Source organism: Pelodiscus sinensis, chromosome 3 (genome assembly GCF_052426305.1).
Source record: "Pelodiscus sinensis isolate ZL-2025 chromosome 3, ASM5242630v1, whole genome shotgun sequence".
NCBI classification, from domain to species: Eukaryota; Metazoa; Chordata; order Testudines; family Trionychidae; genus Pelodiscus; species Pelodiscus sinensis.
Genome location: NC_143054.1, coordinates 158,740,678 through 158,756,640, shown reverse-complemented (window position 1 = coordinate 158,756,640; position 15,963 = coordinate 158,740,678). Strand labels below are relative to the sequence as shown.

Here is a 15,963-nt window from a genome sequence, read left to right as displayed (position 1 = left end):
TTGCCCTGAGCAAAGCGATGCTGGGGATGGGTGCCCTAGCCAAGGAGGTAATGTGGCTGGATGGTTGTGCAGGATGAAACAGTACACCAGCAAGGAGGTTCCCTTATAGGTCTATCATCATAATGACGAAAGGACAGTTGGGAGAATTGAACATGTCTGTGCACCCAATGTTTGGACAGGGTGTAGGCTGAGGCAAGCCAGTGCTGAAGGCATTGGAAGTATAGATGTGTGTGGTAGACGACATATGTTGTAGCAGCCATATGTCCCAGCAGCCATGTGTCCCATAAGTCGAAGGTCGGTAAGTATTGGGATCATGGGGACATAGTTGAAACCAGGCTTTTTATTGCTTCAAAATGTTGATTTGGCAGAAATGTGCATGATGTGGTAGAATCAAGACGCACTCCTATGAATTCTAGGGATTGGGTCAGGAAGAGGGTAGATTTTTGCTCGTTGATAACAAGGCTGAGAGATTCTAAGAACCTCTTGGTGAAGAGGAACATATCTCTTGTGGCCTGATGTGAAGGGTCTCAAATGAGGCAATCGTCTAGGTATGGAAATATTATGATGCCTTGGCTATGAAGGTATGAAGCTATAGCCAGGGTCTTGGAGAAGACTCTGGGGGCAGATGAAAGCCTGAAAGGCAACACTCTGTACTAGAAATGAGCTGAAGCCACCATAAATTGGAGGAAGCACCTGTGCATGCTGAGTGTATGGTTATATGAAAATAAACATCTTGGAGGTTGAGTGATGTGAACCAGTCTCCCTTGGCTAGTGCTGGGATAATTACCATGAGTGTGACCATCTTGAATCACTATTTAAAGAGGTATTTGTTTAGATGGCAGAGGTCAAGGATGGGTCTCCATCCACCCATTCTTTTTTCCATGAGGAAGTAATTTGAATAAATCCCTTGCCCTGGTATTGCTCGGGTACCCTCTCTATAGCTCCTATGTGTAGAAGGTGGTGTACCTCTTGATAGAGCAGTTTTTCGTGAGAGGGGTCCCTATAGAAGTATGGGGAGGTTGGGAGAACTGAAAGTAGGGGACCGAGCATCCGCACTTGATAATCTCTAGGACCCAGCAATCTGTGGTAATTGTTGCTCACTGGTTGTAAAAAGAGCTTACATAGTGATGGAATACAGTGTGTTGGAAAGGCACTGGTGGAGTGGAGAGGTTGTGCAGGCACTTGAGAGAAGCATCAAACCTACTGCTTGGAGGCTTGATGGCTGGACGAATGCGTGTTAATAGCTCGTCATTGCTGGTTTCTTGGCCTGGAGTGATTGCTGTCAAATGACCTTTGATTGTTGTCAAATGGCCTGTCAAATGTGAGGTCTCTGGCTGTGTCTACACTGGCATGAATTTCCGGAAATGCTTAAAACAGAATAGTTTTCGTTATAAGTATTTCCGGAAAAAGAGCGTCTACATTGGCAGGCTGCTTTTCCGGAAAAGCCCTTTTTCCGGAAAAGCATCTGTGGCCAATGTAGACGCGCTTTTCCGGAAAAGAGCTCTAATTGTCATTTTCGCGATCGGGGCTTTTTCCCGGAAAAGACTACTGGGCTGTCTACACTGGCCCTTTTCTGGAACAGTGTTCCGGAATAAGGACTTATGCACGAGCGGGAGCAGAATAGTTTTTCCGGAATAGCGGCTGATTTTGTACAGTAGAGCATTGTTGCTTTTCCGGAAATTCAAGGGCCAGTGTAGACAGCTCGCAGCTTATTCCGGAAAAGCGGCTGATTTTCCGGAATAAGTGGCCCAGTGTAGACACAGCCTCTGTGTCTCTGGTAGGGAGTATACCGTTTCCTACCATATGGGTTTGTATACATCCCCAAAGTATGTAAGGTGGTCCGTGAGTCCTTGCTGGAGTAAAGGACTTTGTCCATTTTCACTGCAAAGAGCTTATCTTTGCCAAATGGTAGGTCCTCCATTTTGGTCTGGAGCTCTTTGGGGACCCCTGCTGTTTGTCACCACGATGTGCATTTCATTACATTAGATGATGCCATGGCTCTCACAGACGTGTCAGCGGAGCCGAGCGCCATCTGCAGGGCTGTGTAAGATGTAGGGTAGCCTGCCTGTACTATAGATTTTAGTACAGGTTTTTTATCATCAGGAAGGTATTGCATTAGTTCTGTCAGTTTAGCATAATTATCAAACTTGTGATTGGCTAATAATGCTGTATAGTTGGTTATCCACAGCTGCAGCATTGAGGAAGAGTACATTTTCCTGCCAAACAGACCTAAGCGCTTATGATCCTTGTCCTGAGCGCATAGGCGTTTATTTAAATCACTGCTTCATCTTCCTATGCCGGGTAGCCTAATCTACATGCCTCTGTCATCAGAGGCATGCAGTCTAGACATACCCTCATAGAGTGAATGCTCTCTTGTTGGAGAAGAGGGCTGGGATGAAAATATGCTCTGACAATCCCCTTTGTAGTCACTATTGTGTGACAGTACTGGTGACCGTAGTGGGGGAGGAGAGCCCTGAACTGAGAATGGGGATCAGGAGCCATGCCTAAAAGAAGGGGCATACAAGGATCTAGATCTCAGTTTTGTATGCAGCACAGGTGGATTGTATTCTTGCGTACGCGCAGCAGGGTGATGATGGATAGGCGCAGGTTCCTATGATGCTTAGAAATGTGGTGCCCATGGAGGTGGCATCGATGCCGATGGTGATGGCACCGACTCTGGACTCAACATGTATGGCACCAGTCTTGCTGATTTTGACCTGGATTTGATAGGCACCAAGATCTTGAATGGCACTGAAGTCTTATTCTGATCCTTGCACTGGGTCTCTTCGGTGCCGTGGTAGTCAATGCCACAGTTTGCTCAGATTGCATTTTCAGGTCTGTCACCAACTCGGCATATGGGCGTGCGGTGCCCAAGGTGCCTGGTTTGTCTGCTGTACTAACCCTCAGTGGCAAGGAGCAGGCTGGAGAGGCCCTTCTTTTGATCAAGAGCTTATGTGATGGTGAGCTTGAGGTTTTCTTCTGCTTTGTGCCAGAATCAGACTGATTGGTGTCCTTGGTGTTTATCTGGGGCTCGAGTGCCTTATCAAATAATAACATATAGTCTGAGTTCCCTGTCCATATGAGCTCCAGCTGTAAAACTACAGCAGTGGACAAGGTGTGCTTCCCCCAGACAATGAATACAACACCTGGGGCGATCTGAAGCAGGTATAGGGTCATGGCACTTTTCACATTTTTTGAAACTGGAGGAGCCTGGTTTTTGTCTCTTCTTGTGTGTGTGTGGGTTTTTTTTTTGTTGTTGTTGTTGTTAGTAGCTATGTGGCCAGAGGATCTGATTCTCTGAGTTTTTCAAGGATGGTCAGAGTGTCCTGCTTGCCTTCCCTGTTCTTTTGGTTTTCTCTCTTCTTCTTCTCTTTTTGTTTTTTTTTTAAAAGTAAGTAGAGATCTGAGGACCATAGCCCTTGAGGCTGGCAGTATGCTGCCCCCCAGGGGCTGCGCTTTAACTATTTACAACAACTCTGAAGAAAAAAACATTTTTTGTGGGTTTTTTTAGAACTATAACATTGAAAAAAAAAAGTTTTAACTAATTACAATTCAGCTTCTATCTACCAGGAACTGAAGAGGAGAGGACTCAAGCTCCATCTGCAATCAAGGGAGGTCAAGAAGGAACTCAGGGGAATCAGGGCCATGTGCTCAAACTCCAAAGGCATGAACACCCTGTGCCACTTTTGTGCATGTGTGGCCCAACTAGAGACTGCTAGAAAAAGTCTCCGAACTCCAGCACAGTATGAGCCCAGCACCAACAGTGGAGCACCTACGGGGACATCACTCAAAGAAGAATCTGCCATTAATGCCCCCATTTCTCTGTTCCTCCAGGAAGAAGTATCAGCCATCAAGAATGCAGTTTCAAAGGATAAGTGAAGTAAAGAGCATGTAACCTATTAATTAAATTGGGATGGTGAAACTTTTTCCTATCAAAGGCCACTGAGCCTCCCAAAATCAGTCATGGGCCATACACAGCCCTGTGGGAAGGAAAGGGGCACAGAGGCTCAGGAATACCCCTCATCCCCAGCCTGGGACCAAAAATGAAGAGGGGATGAGAGTTTCAACTGGGGATGTGGGTTCTGGGGTGGAGATAATGGGTTTAGGGTCTAGGAGGGGGCCAAGTGGTTTGCAGTGCAGGAGTGGGCTCAGGGCAGGCATTGGGGTATGGATGGGGGTGCAGTGTCTGGGCAGGAGTTAAGGTACTAGAGTTGGCTCAGGGCTGAGGCAAGGGGTGGAGGTGCAGGCTCTGGGAGTAGTGGCATAGCCAGACGAACACACTTGGGTTGACCCCAACTTAGAGTGGGTGGGCAATGGTGGGAGTGGTAAGGCCCCTGTCCTGGCTCCGCTCCCTGGCCAGAGTGTAGGTGTTGTGGGCTGAGCCCTGGAACATCAGTTCTGCTCTCCAGTCATAGCAACGATGACCCCATACCTGGCCTGCATAGGTGGGTGGGACTGGATGAAAAGTGAGTGGGCCACAGCCCAGCCGTGACTATGCCACCGTCTGTGAGGGAGTGAGCGCAAGAGAGATTTCTGACATGAGTCAGAGGTTTGGGGTGGAAGTGTGGGCTCTGGGAAGGAGTCTGGGTGTCGGAGGGGGCTCAGTCCTATGATAGAGGGTTGGGATGTGAGTGATTTTGGGCTCTGGGGTGGGACAGGGGAGGACAGGGTTGCAGTATATGGGGGTTTCTGGGCTTGGAGTATGGCTGGGGTGGGGGGGGGCACTTACCTCAGCTGGCTTCTGGTCAGTGGCAAAGCAGGGCTAAGGCAGGCTCCCCGCCTGCCCTAGCCCCATACCACTCCTGGAAGCGGCTGGCCCCTTGGAGGGATGGGGGAGGGGTGGAAGGGGAAGGATATGGCTCCAGGTGCTGCCCCTGCAGCTGCCTTTGGCTGCAGATCAACGGGAACTATGGGTGTGGCACCCGTAGGAGTGGACACCATGTAGAGCTTTCCTGATTGTCATTCACAGCTCCAGCCCAGCATGGGGTGATGGCGGCGGTGGCGGCGGTAGCCAAGGCTTCAAACTTGTGGCATGGAGACTTGATGGTGGTTGGATGATATTAAGCACAGGGCTGGATCTTGCTCACTGGCCAGAGGCTTCCCACCTCAGCTCAAAATAAACATTTTATAAAGAAATTGAGGAAAAAGTTCAAATCCCATATCGTGATGGGTTCTTTAATCTGTGGAAAGAGACTCATCAATTACTAGGATAGCTTCCTGGCAGGAGAGGCAACATTTAAAACCTGAGGATCCCGGTATATTAAAAAGTGCCATGTCCAGAATAATCCTTGCAGCAGGAAAAGAAAAAAGGGGGAAAACAACAGAACCACAAAAACTAATTACTATGAGCTAGACTAAAGACAATAACCTATGCCTAAAAAGAAATGAGCATGTTGACATTGTTTCAGCGTAAAGGGCAAATTAGAAGGAAATGAAGGCAGTTTGTCCACACAAACCTATATAACCTGGGTACAAAACATGAGGCTATCAGAAGTGCAAGCTCAGGCTGAATGGGCACTACTACTAAAAACCTCTGATTAAAGGCATATGGAGCACATGTGTACATGAAGTGAGGCATCCTAGAAAAACTACTCAAAGAATTGTTAAAATGGTATTGTGTCACGCTGACTGGACCCAAATTTTAGGTTTTATATTAAACATAATAAAAGGCTGCATTTTACAAAATAATGTTAATTAAATATTTTCATGATTGGCAAAAATGCAAGTACGTTTTTTGTATTTAAATACTTTCTTGAAATATTTGCAATCTCACAAACAACAGAATTATGCCACTCGCGAGAATCAAAGTGAAACTGCATACAGTATAAGCAAATTAGTCAAGATTTACAGTCAAACACAGTTCAAGAAGCAAAAACAAACAGGCTCTCTATTTAACATTTGATGAGATTTTTCAAACTTTCAATGCTACTTTTGTAAGAGCCAAATTCGATTTTCAGTTATATGGTGTAAAACTGAAAAAATTCCAATGACTTCAGTGTAACAGGGTAGAACAGAAGTGGGCAATAATTTTTGATGGGGGTGCCACTCTAAGAATTTGGAAAGTTGTTAAGGGCTGCACTCTTCCATGATATTAATGGAGGAGGTGCGGGGTCTGGGTTGAAGGTTGGTTGCAGAAGGGAGCTTGGGGTAAGGGAAGGAGTTTGGGTGAAGGAGGCAGTTGTGACCGGGGGCACTGGACTGGGGTTGAGGGGGTTGCATTGTGACTTAGGGCAGGGAATTGGGGTACAGAAGGGGGTGCAGGGATTTGAGTTGTGAGCTAGGGCAAGAGGGGACTGTCATCTGGGGAAGAGGATTGAGGTGCTGGATCTGGGAGGGGATATAGCTACAGGAAGGGGGCAAAGGATTTAGGTATGTGGGCAGATTAGGGTGGGGGGGAGAGGGTTAGGGAAAGACTGGGGTGCCAGAGTCACTAGTAGGCACTGCTAGTAGACCAGCTGTGGTTCCTGAATCAGCCTCCCTGCCTGCCCACCCCCACCCAAATTGCACCATGTGCTTTATGGCTGCCTATTATTGAAACAGGCAGCTCTCATTGACCGGCCAATAGGATTGTGCGGGAGGCAGGGGCAGCTCCTAAAGCTTCCTCTCTCCCCTCCAGACTCACAGTTCTTAACGAAAAACTGCCCCACAGCTGCATTTCTGAGCTGCATGTGGGTAGGACAAGGGAAGCGGGCAGCCTGCCTGGAGGTTCCCGCAGCATCTGCAGGCCAGATCTGGTGGTTTGGCAGGTTGAATCTGGCCCGCAGGCCATATTTTGTCCAGGAAGTATGATTGGCAAAAGAAGCACAAAAAGCATGTAAATATATATTTACCACCTCATATGTGTCGCTTTAAAGATACTTAATTCTTCTCTTAGTTACACTCATGAAGCCCTTTTAATTTCAGTGGGGTTGTATAAATATAAGTGAAGGATAGGGGCTTTATTTACCATTATTTTTCGATTCTGACTTTTTATCCATAATATTTGCCAACATGCTGGAGTACAGGAAGAAGTTCCACTCATTCTCAGGTAGAAATCCAAGTTTGTCTAGGGCTTGATTTTCACCATAGTTACTCTGCATGATCTTAGTGCAAAGCAGGAAGGAGAAGCAGAGTTGATTTTCAGTGAAGAGGGCAGAAGAAACTGTCTGTAGAGGGGGAAAGGTGTGTGTCAATACTGATTATATAATATACTTACTTATACTTAAAAAACACACAAAGCAGATATTTAAGGCAATGTCTACTCTATAAAATAGGGGTGTGATTTTCTTGTTTGAATATTGCTAACATGAGTATAAATAGCAGGGTAGTCACAGTAGTAGCTGTGGGAGAGGCAATGGAGACACAGCTGAACCATGTAGCAAAGAGTACATACAGGTGGGATTGTACACCACACAATTGAGCAGTGCTTCCATCGTGGCTTCCCGTGCTATTGAAGATACAATGCTATTTACACTGTGCTACCAGTATACATCCACAAGCATGGTAATCAAACCTCAGCTCAAAATACAGACATAGCTTCAGACACAAAGCTTCTTATAATAATTAAAATTCATATGTAAGTAACTGTATTGAATTTTGGTAACACCTCACCTTATAAACATTACTCATTAACATATCAATTATATCTTTAAGATGACTGTTAAAGCTGTCTGTCTCATTCTCAGATTCTTCCCAGTGCTCTTGGGTGAAATGCCTTCTTCTCTGCCTGCTAAGGGCTCGTACTGTTCCACATACAGAAGAAGTTGAATCTGACAGAGAAATCTGACTTTGCAGTTTATTCACAGAATCCATAGATTCTACAAAGATCTTATGGAACCACTCCAATGAAAACTGATACATACAGTTGACCTTAATAAGATCTGCCACTACAAAATATAGCACAGCACCTCGAGTTGCAATAGGGAGATAGTTTTTACGTGTTTTTTCAATCGTGGCTTCTGTTTTTGCTGATGCATCAATACGTTCAAAAATCTCTTTTGAAGTAACTTTTGTTCTTTGTAAGTTGTCAATGAGATCTTGGTCATCTAATAAGTGTCCTAAAATGTAAAAAAGGTTTTATTCAAATTTAAAATTTATGAGCTAGAATGCAGCAGACAAATGAACACATTTTTAAAAAAATTAAGCCAGGCTGTATTTTATTAATGTTCTTTCTTAAAATGCCTCTGTATTTGTATTTTTTAGTTTAACTCCCCCACCAAAACAACAAAGTTTCACACTAAATCTAACTAATGTTAGTATAAAATATATTTTACATTATTTGTGTTTTTAACGGAATTTCTTGTCTTGCTGTACAATTTATTTTTATATTCACACTTTTATATAAATAGTAATGACAATAAATGTACAGAAATGCACACATATAAAATGGGAAATGACTACTTAGGAAAGAGTACTGTAGAAAGGGATCTAGGAATCATAGTGGTCCACAAGCTACATATGAGTCAAAAGTGCACGACTGTGTAAAAAAACCAAACATTATTCTGGGATATATTAACAGGAGTACAGTAATTACTCGTTTAACATGTGCCCGCTTAACACATTTTCGCAATAGCACGATTTTTTTAGGGAACGTTTTTCGAATAACACGCCCATCCCTGAAATAACATGAAAATAATCAAGTGGCAGACTACTTCGCATGGTAGTATAAATTGGTGAAAACAGTGGTAACACGCATGAGCGAATGAATACACATTTTCACAGCGCTCTTCCGCTCACTCACATATTTATCTTTGTGTTTAACACACCGCAGCGACTTAAGTTGCTAGATATCTTGTGTTGCTAGATATCTAATGTTGACGTTGATGACCCAGCACCAACAAAAAATTGACTTTGCCACCACCATCTGAAATGCAAACTCCACCTTTTCCATTATTTTTAATGGGAAAATTGACTCCGCATAGCACGTTTTCGCTAACGCATCTATAGAGTTAAATGAGGAATTACTGTATTGTAAGCAAGACACAAGGGCTGTGTCTACACTGGCATGAATTTCCGGAAATGCTTAAAACAGAATAGTTTTCATTATAAGTATTTCCAGAAAAGGAGCGTCTACATTGGCAGGCTGCTTTTCCGGAAAAGCCCTTTTTCCGGAAAAGTGTCCGTGGCCAATGTAGACGCGCTTTTCCAGAAAAGTCTACTGGGCTGTCTACACTGGCCCTTTTCCGGAACAGTGTTCGGGAATAAGGACTTATGCCCGAGCGGGAGCAGAATAGTTTTTCCGGAATAGCAGCTGATTTTGTACAGTAGAGCATCGTTGCTTTTCCGGAAATTCAAGGGCCAGTGTAGACAGCTCGCAGCTTATTCCGGAAAAGCGGCTGATTTTCCGGAATAAGTGGCCCAGTGTAGACACAGCCAAGAAGTAATTTTTCCACTTTACTCTGTGCTGATTAGGCCTCAACTAGCATATTGTGTCCAGTTCTGGATGTGTCATTTCAGGAAAGATGTGGACAAATTGGAAAAAATTCAGAGAAAAGCAATACAAATGATTAAAAGTCTAGAAAACATGACCTATAAGGGAAGACTGAAAGATTTAGGATTGTTTGGTCTGGAAAAAAAGACTATGAGGGGAATACGATAACAGCTTTCAAGTATCTAAAAATGTTACAAGGAATAAAATTCTTCTCCTTAATCTCTGATAAGACAAGAAGCAATGGTCTTACATTGTAGCAAGGAAGTTTTAGGTTGAACATTAGGAAAAATGTCACGCTAGGGTTGTTAAACACTGGAATAAATGGCCTAGGGCAGTTGTGGAATCTCCCTCATTGGAGATTTTTAAGAGCAGGTTAAACAAACACCTGTCATGGATGGTCTAAAGATGGTGCTTGGTCATGTCATGAATGCAGGTACTGGACTTAATGACCTCTTGAGGTTCCTTGGAGTTCTATAATTCTGTGATATAAAGTTATCTGATAATTTCACACACAATAATTAATGGAAGAATCTGAAGCAGAGGTTTATTGTTTGCAATGCACACTAAGACTATATCTACACAACATGATTATTTCAAAATAAGCTATTCTGGAAGAAATACTCCCAAATAACTTATTTTGAAATAGCACATCTACACTACAGGGAAGTCTAAAAATTAGTCCAAGGCAGGCTCCACTAATGTGGATGTGCTACCTCGATTTAGAGGCCCAGGAAGCACTGCAGAGTAATTACTGTGAATGGCCTGAGGGAGGAGCAACAATGGAGCATCCACGCTACTGCTATTCCAAAATAGCTATTTCAGAAAAGACATTATTCCTCATGGAATGCAGTTTACAAATGCTGAAATAAGCCTCCCATTATTTTGAAATTATTTTGAAATAACAGGCTAGCAGTGTAGATGCTTACATAGTTATTTTGGAATAACGGACATTATTCCTAAATAACACTGTCGAGTAGATGTACCCTAAGATATTATCCATATGTGACGGGATGGACTAGGCTTGAAGCCAGGTCGGAGGCCTGCCTCAAGGAGAAGGGCAGAAAGAAGTCCTGCAGGCAGACTAGAGTAGCTACTTTTGCTGCAGCCAATGAGGGCTCAGCACGGCAATATAAAAGAAGCTGCTGGGCCAGATCTAGGGCTGACTGGGAGGGTAGCAGCTGAACTTTAGACCTGGTTGGATACCCATGTCCAGTGGCTGAAGACAAGCCATGACAAAACTTTACAGAACCCTGGACAGGGTGCATTGAAAGCCTGGCCCCAAAGCCCTGAGAGACTGGACAGAGCAGAGTTTCAGTGTTTTGGGGAAGTGGCACAGGGAGCAAGGTAGCAGCAGACAGCAGAGACACTTAGTAGGTAACTGCTATTTACAGGGTCCCTGGGCTGGGGCCCAGAGGAGTGGGTGGGCCTGGGTCATCCCAACCTTAAGCAGCTACACAAGGGGGTAAAGAAGAAGCCTCGTCCAGGCAACTGACCAGAAAACTGTCTGGGATACCTTCACCCCAAAGACAGTTGGGTCAGAGAAGCATCAGAGACACCAGTGGCCATGAAGGGGTGACCACAAGAGGGTGAGCCCCTTCTCACCATGTTCACTATCATATTATCGTATAGCATATTAAGCAATTTTCTTCTATAGTGTGTATCTGCTTGAGGAAAGTATGTCCTCAATTTCTGTAACATTTTTGCTTACCTTCTGTTTTCTGAAGCAGTTCAAGTGACTTTTGTTCCAATTTTCGCAGTGTAATTTGGTCAGCAGAGATACTCTCCAATAACTCGTAACGCTGTTGCTCTAACTGGGGTGTTTCATAAATTACTACAGCTGACAAAAGTTGATCTTGCAAACCTTGGAATGTTACAGTGAAGTTGATCATTGTGACCATGTTACAAACTGCAGGGAGGAAATGTGGGTTGGCTTTTTGTGTTGTCATGTATAACCTGAAATCACAAAGCATTTTAAATGTCAAAGGAATATGTAGTGATACCTATCTGCATATGGGACTCTGGCAGACTTCAGCCAGGCTTCCCCAACCATGCCTCAATTCTATCTAGTTTTCCCCTCCTCCAAACTGGACTCCTCACCCATACACTGTCACCAACTCTAGCCACATATAGCAGTGATGTGTAACTTAAATAATCATTCTCTAGATTGCAGATGTTTAAATCTGTCATCTTTAGTCCTGCCCTACACCTCCCTTGGTCAAGAAGCTCAAACAGTCCCAAAGTTCCCCAGCTCCCAGAACACACAGCAGAAAGAAAGAGAGACTCACACCCCTGCACAAGGGTTGGACTACTACAGATTCTAGCACACACACAGAAGGAGAGAATTCAGGGCAGAATTCTCCCCAAACCAACTCCAACTTCCTCTGGTTATTTTTCCATTGTCCAATCCATCTTCTCCCCACCCTTTTCCTCTCTAACCCTTACCCTACCCCCCTTACCTGAAGCCCAAAGGTTCTCTTCCGTCTCCTATCCCTCTGATTCCTATTTATTCCCCTCTCAGGAATACCCACATCCTTCATGGCAGACTCAAACAGCTCCTCCCCATTACCACTGATTTTGCATCCTTAATCACTCCTACCATCCACATGTAATTTATTTTCTTTTAAAAAATAGTTCCAGTGCCTCCTGAATATTATGTATTCAGATTGCACTTCTCAAAAATAAAAAAATAAAACAAAAACACACCTCAAAAGATGCAGATTTTTCTCAAATGCTTACAACTCATTCTCAGATTTCTACCCATGGTGGATTTCAAACTTCAAAGTTACTAGAATTTGAATTTAAATGCTTTTTTTCTCCTGGGAGGCTGTGTCTTGTTGAAATGACCTTCATTTGCATAGTTACCCTTACCCCTAAACTGACATGAAGCATAGCGAGCACGTGGAGGACACCTCAGAGACTAACAAATTTATTAGATCATGAACTTTCATGAGTAATACCCTCTTCATGAGATGAATTAAAGAGGAAATTACAGAATCCAGGGCATATATAACAGCAAAATAAGTTACGTATCAATCGTAGGACCAGTGTTAATTAAGATAATTAAGTCAGGGTGGATGTATCTCATTCACAACATTTGATGTGGTGATGCCAATATCAAAAGCAGGGAAATTGCCTTTGGACACAAATCACACATCAGGAATGGTAACACATAAAAACCTGTAGGGTGGAACATTTTAACCTCCCTGGACATTCAATAACAGACTTAGAAGTAGTCATTCTTTTACAAAAGAATGTTATCTCCTGATTACAAAAGGAGACAGCTGAACTGGAATTCATTTATAGGTTCAATACTATCAACTTAGGCCTGAATAATGATCTCAACTGGTCAACGCACTACAACGGCAATTTCCCTGCTTTTGATATTTGCTTCTTATACCAGTGTCAGCAGTGTTTTGGTCTGAGCCACATGTCTGTTCTAAGCTCCTCATCATAAGGGTAGGGTTCTCAGGTACTAGCTCACATATGAGGGTTAGGATGAGAGTCTCAGATCCCTTTAGAACAGTGATTCTCAGAGGCTGTGTCCAGACTCAAGGGTTTTTTCGAAAAAAGTAGCCTTCACTTGCGTCTAGACTACAGCCGCGTTCTTTCGAAATTAAATAGAAAGAATACGGCTTTTCTTTCGACGGTGGTAAACCTAATTTCACGAGGAAGAACGCCTTTTTTCGAAAGTGTTCTTTCGAAAAAAGGCATTCTTGAATGCAAACAGGGCATTTTCGGAAGAGAGCATCCAGACTGCCTGGGTGCTTTATTTTGAAAACGCGGCTTGCTTTTTCAAAAGTGCTGGTTGCAGTCTAGATGCTCTTTTTCGAAAGAGGCTTTTTCAAAAGATACTTTCGAAAAAGCCTCTTTCGAAAGAGGCTTGCAGTCTAGACGTAGCCAAAGTGTGGTCCACAACCATCATGCAGGTGGGCTGTGGGCTTGGGGTTTACCTCCCTGTTCCTCACAACACGGAACTTGCACTGGTGCTCCAGTCCCATAGCCCTCCCAGTGAGGTTGGAGCACCAGCACTAGCTTCCTGCTGTGGGTGGAGGAGGGGGAGTGAGCAAGCTTCACAGGCTGTATCCAGCTTGAGGAAGAAGGAAGTGACTCTGTGTGCTGCCACTCCCCCTTCCTCTGGCTGGGTGAATGGCAGCACAGGAAACTGCCCACCTGGAAGCTTTCCATGTTGCTTCCACTGGCTGGAATCATGGCCAATGGAAGCCATGGGAGCAATGCCTGGCAACGGCAGGAGGCACAAGACAGGTAAGGACCCTTCATCCCCCTCATGCCCAGACCTTGTGCCACAATCACTCTGATGCATCCCCTTCATGCCAAGACCATGCATCCCCACCCTGCTCCCACACCCTAACACCTGACCAGATCTTGCACTCCCACCTTCTGCCCAGACCTTGCATTCCCACCTTCTGGCCAGACCCCCCTCCACCTGCTCCTGCACTCTACCTCTCACCCAGATATCCCACCTTCACTTTGCTCCTGCACCCTACCTCCTGTCCAGACCCTCACTCTGAGCCTGCTCCTACCCTCAACTTAGGCACCTCCCAGACAGTGCACTCCTACAGCCTACCTCCCAGACAGAACCTGCATCTGAGATCCCAGATCACATGGGAGGGGTAGGGAGAACAGCTCAGAACCTCCTATTCCACACATAGGCAAGTCTCCTCCAGAGCAAAACAGAAAGGGGTTACACCCTGCACCTTCAATCACCTTCTCCTCCCAACAAGCATTTGCTTGTGTAGTTTCTTTTTTTCCAAAAATAATTTTAGCACCTTCTGAATATTTTACTGTAAATCACATTGCATTTTCCCTAAGTTAAAACAAACAAACAAACTTGTCACAAGCAAGTTGGAGCAATATGCCTACTTTTTTCATACCAGATTGCTGTCCAGGGGGATTTGAACTCTCAGGGTGTGCCTATGCTGCAATTAAAAACCTATGGTCAGGGCTGGCTTAGTTAGAACAAGTTCGACGGGGCCCTGCAGCTATTTTGGTTGAGAAAAAAAAAACGGCACACAAAAAACCCCCAGCTACCTCCCCACCAAGCCCCAAAGGTAGAATCATAGAACCATAGAGCTGGAAAGAGACCACAGAAGGTCATCAAGTCCAGCCACCTGCTCTAGGCAGGACCAATCTCAACTAAATCAACCCGGCCAGGGCTTTGTCAAGCCGAGACTTAAACACCTCTAGGGATGGATACTCCACTACTTCCCTAGGTAACCCATTCCAGTGCTTCACTACCCTCCTAGTTAAATAGTTTTTCCTAATATCCAACCTGGACCTCTCCCACCACAACTTGAGACCATTGCTCCTTGTTCTGCCATCTGTCACTACTGAGAACAGCCTCTCTCCATCCTCTTTGGAACCTCCCTTCAGGAAGTTGAAGGCTGCTATCAAATCCCCCCTCACGCTTTGCTTCTGCAGACTAAACAGACCCAAGTCCCTCAGCCTCTCCTCATAAGTCATGTTCTCCAGCCCCCTAATCATTTTGGTTGCCCTCCGCTGGACCCTCTCCAATGCATCCATGTCCTTTTGTAGTGGGGGGCCCAGAACTGGACACACTACTCCAGATGTGGCCTCACCAGAGCCGAATAAAGGGGAATAATGACATCTCTGGATCTGCTGGCAATGCTCCTCTTAATGCAACCTAATATGCCATTAGCCTTCTTGGCTACAAGGGCACACTGTTGACTCATATCCAGCTTGTCATCCACTGTAACCCCCAGGTCCTTTTCTGCAGAACTACGGCTTAGTTGGTTGGTCCCCAGCCTGTAACAATGCTTGGGATTCTTCCGTCCCAAGTGCAGGACTCTGCACTTGTCCTTGTTGAACCTCATCAGATTTCTTGTGGCCCAATCCTCCAGTTTGTCTAAGTCACTCTGGACCCTATCTCTGCCCTCAAGCGTATCTACCTCTCCCCCTAGCTTAGTGTCATCTGCAAACTTGCTGAGGGTGCAATCCATCCCCTCATCCAGGTCATTAATAAAGATATTGAACAAAACCTGTCCTAGAACCAAACCTTGGGGCACTCTGCTAGAAACTGACTGCCATCCTGATGTCGAGCCATAGCTAACCCCCCCTCCTCCCGCCGCACAGGATAACCCTGCGCTCAACTCACACCTCCTGTGGCACAGGGAGCCGCCGCACTCCTCTGGGGCCGACGCCCCCTCCTGCAGCGCGCTCGGCACACTTCCGGGTTCAGGGCGCAGGGCCCCTTTAGGCGTGGGGCCCAATTCGGGGGAATCGGACGAATCGGCCTAAGGCCGGCCCTGCCTATGGTAGGTCCATACCAGCTGACTTGGAGTTGCAGAGGTCAGGATATGGGGCTGATTAACTTTGGCTGGAGCTCAGGCCCCATAAGATGTAGTCCACCTCTACAAAGGCCATACATTTATACTGCAATTAAATATCCCCTTAGTCCGAGCTATGTAACCCACAAGCCTGTGTCAGCTGGCACAGGACAGTTCTGGATATTTAATTGTAGTAAAGGTAAAGGCAATGCTCAGAGTCAAGGACTTCACAGCTACACAGGTTTTGTG

General features: G+C 45.1%; 1 protein-coding gene across 1 annotated transcript in view; it reads right to left on the bottom strand.

Annotated features, from left to right (window-relative positions):
• DNAH14 (dynein axonemal heavy chain 14) overlaps nucleotides 1–15,963 on the bottom strand; it is a 605,515-nt gene that overhangs the window by 66,015 nt on the left and 523,537 nt on the right. Inside the window, exons 70-72 of the mRNA XM_075925276.2 lie at nucleotides 11,118–11,362; nucleotides 7,591–8,036; nucleotides 6,947–7,145 (exon numbers count right to left, since the gene is read on the bottom strand). Of these exons, the coding sequence (XP_075781391.2) occupies nucleotides 6,947–7,145; nucleotides 7,591–8,036; nucleotides 11,118–11,362 (890 nt within the window). The remainder of the gene's footprint in view (nucleotides 1–6,946; nucleotides 7,146–7,590; nucleotides 8,037–11,117; nucleotides 11,363–15,963) is intronic.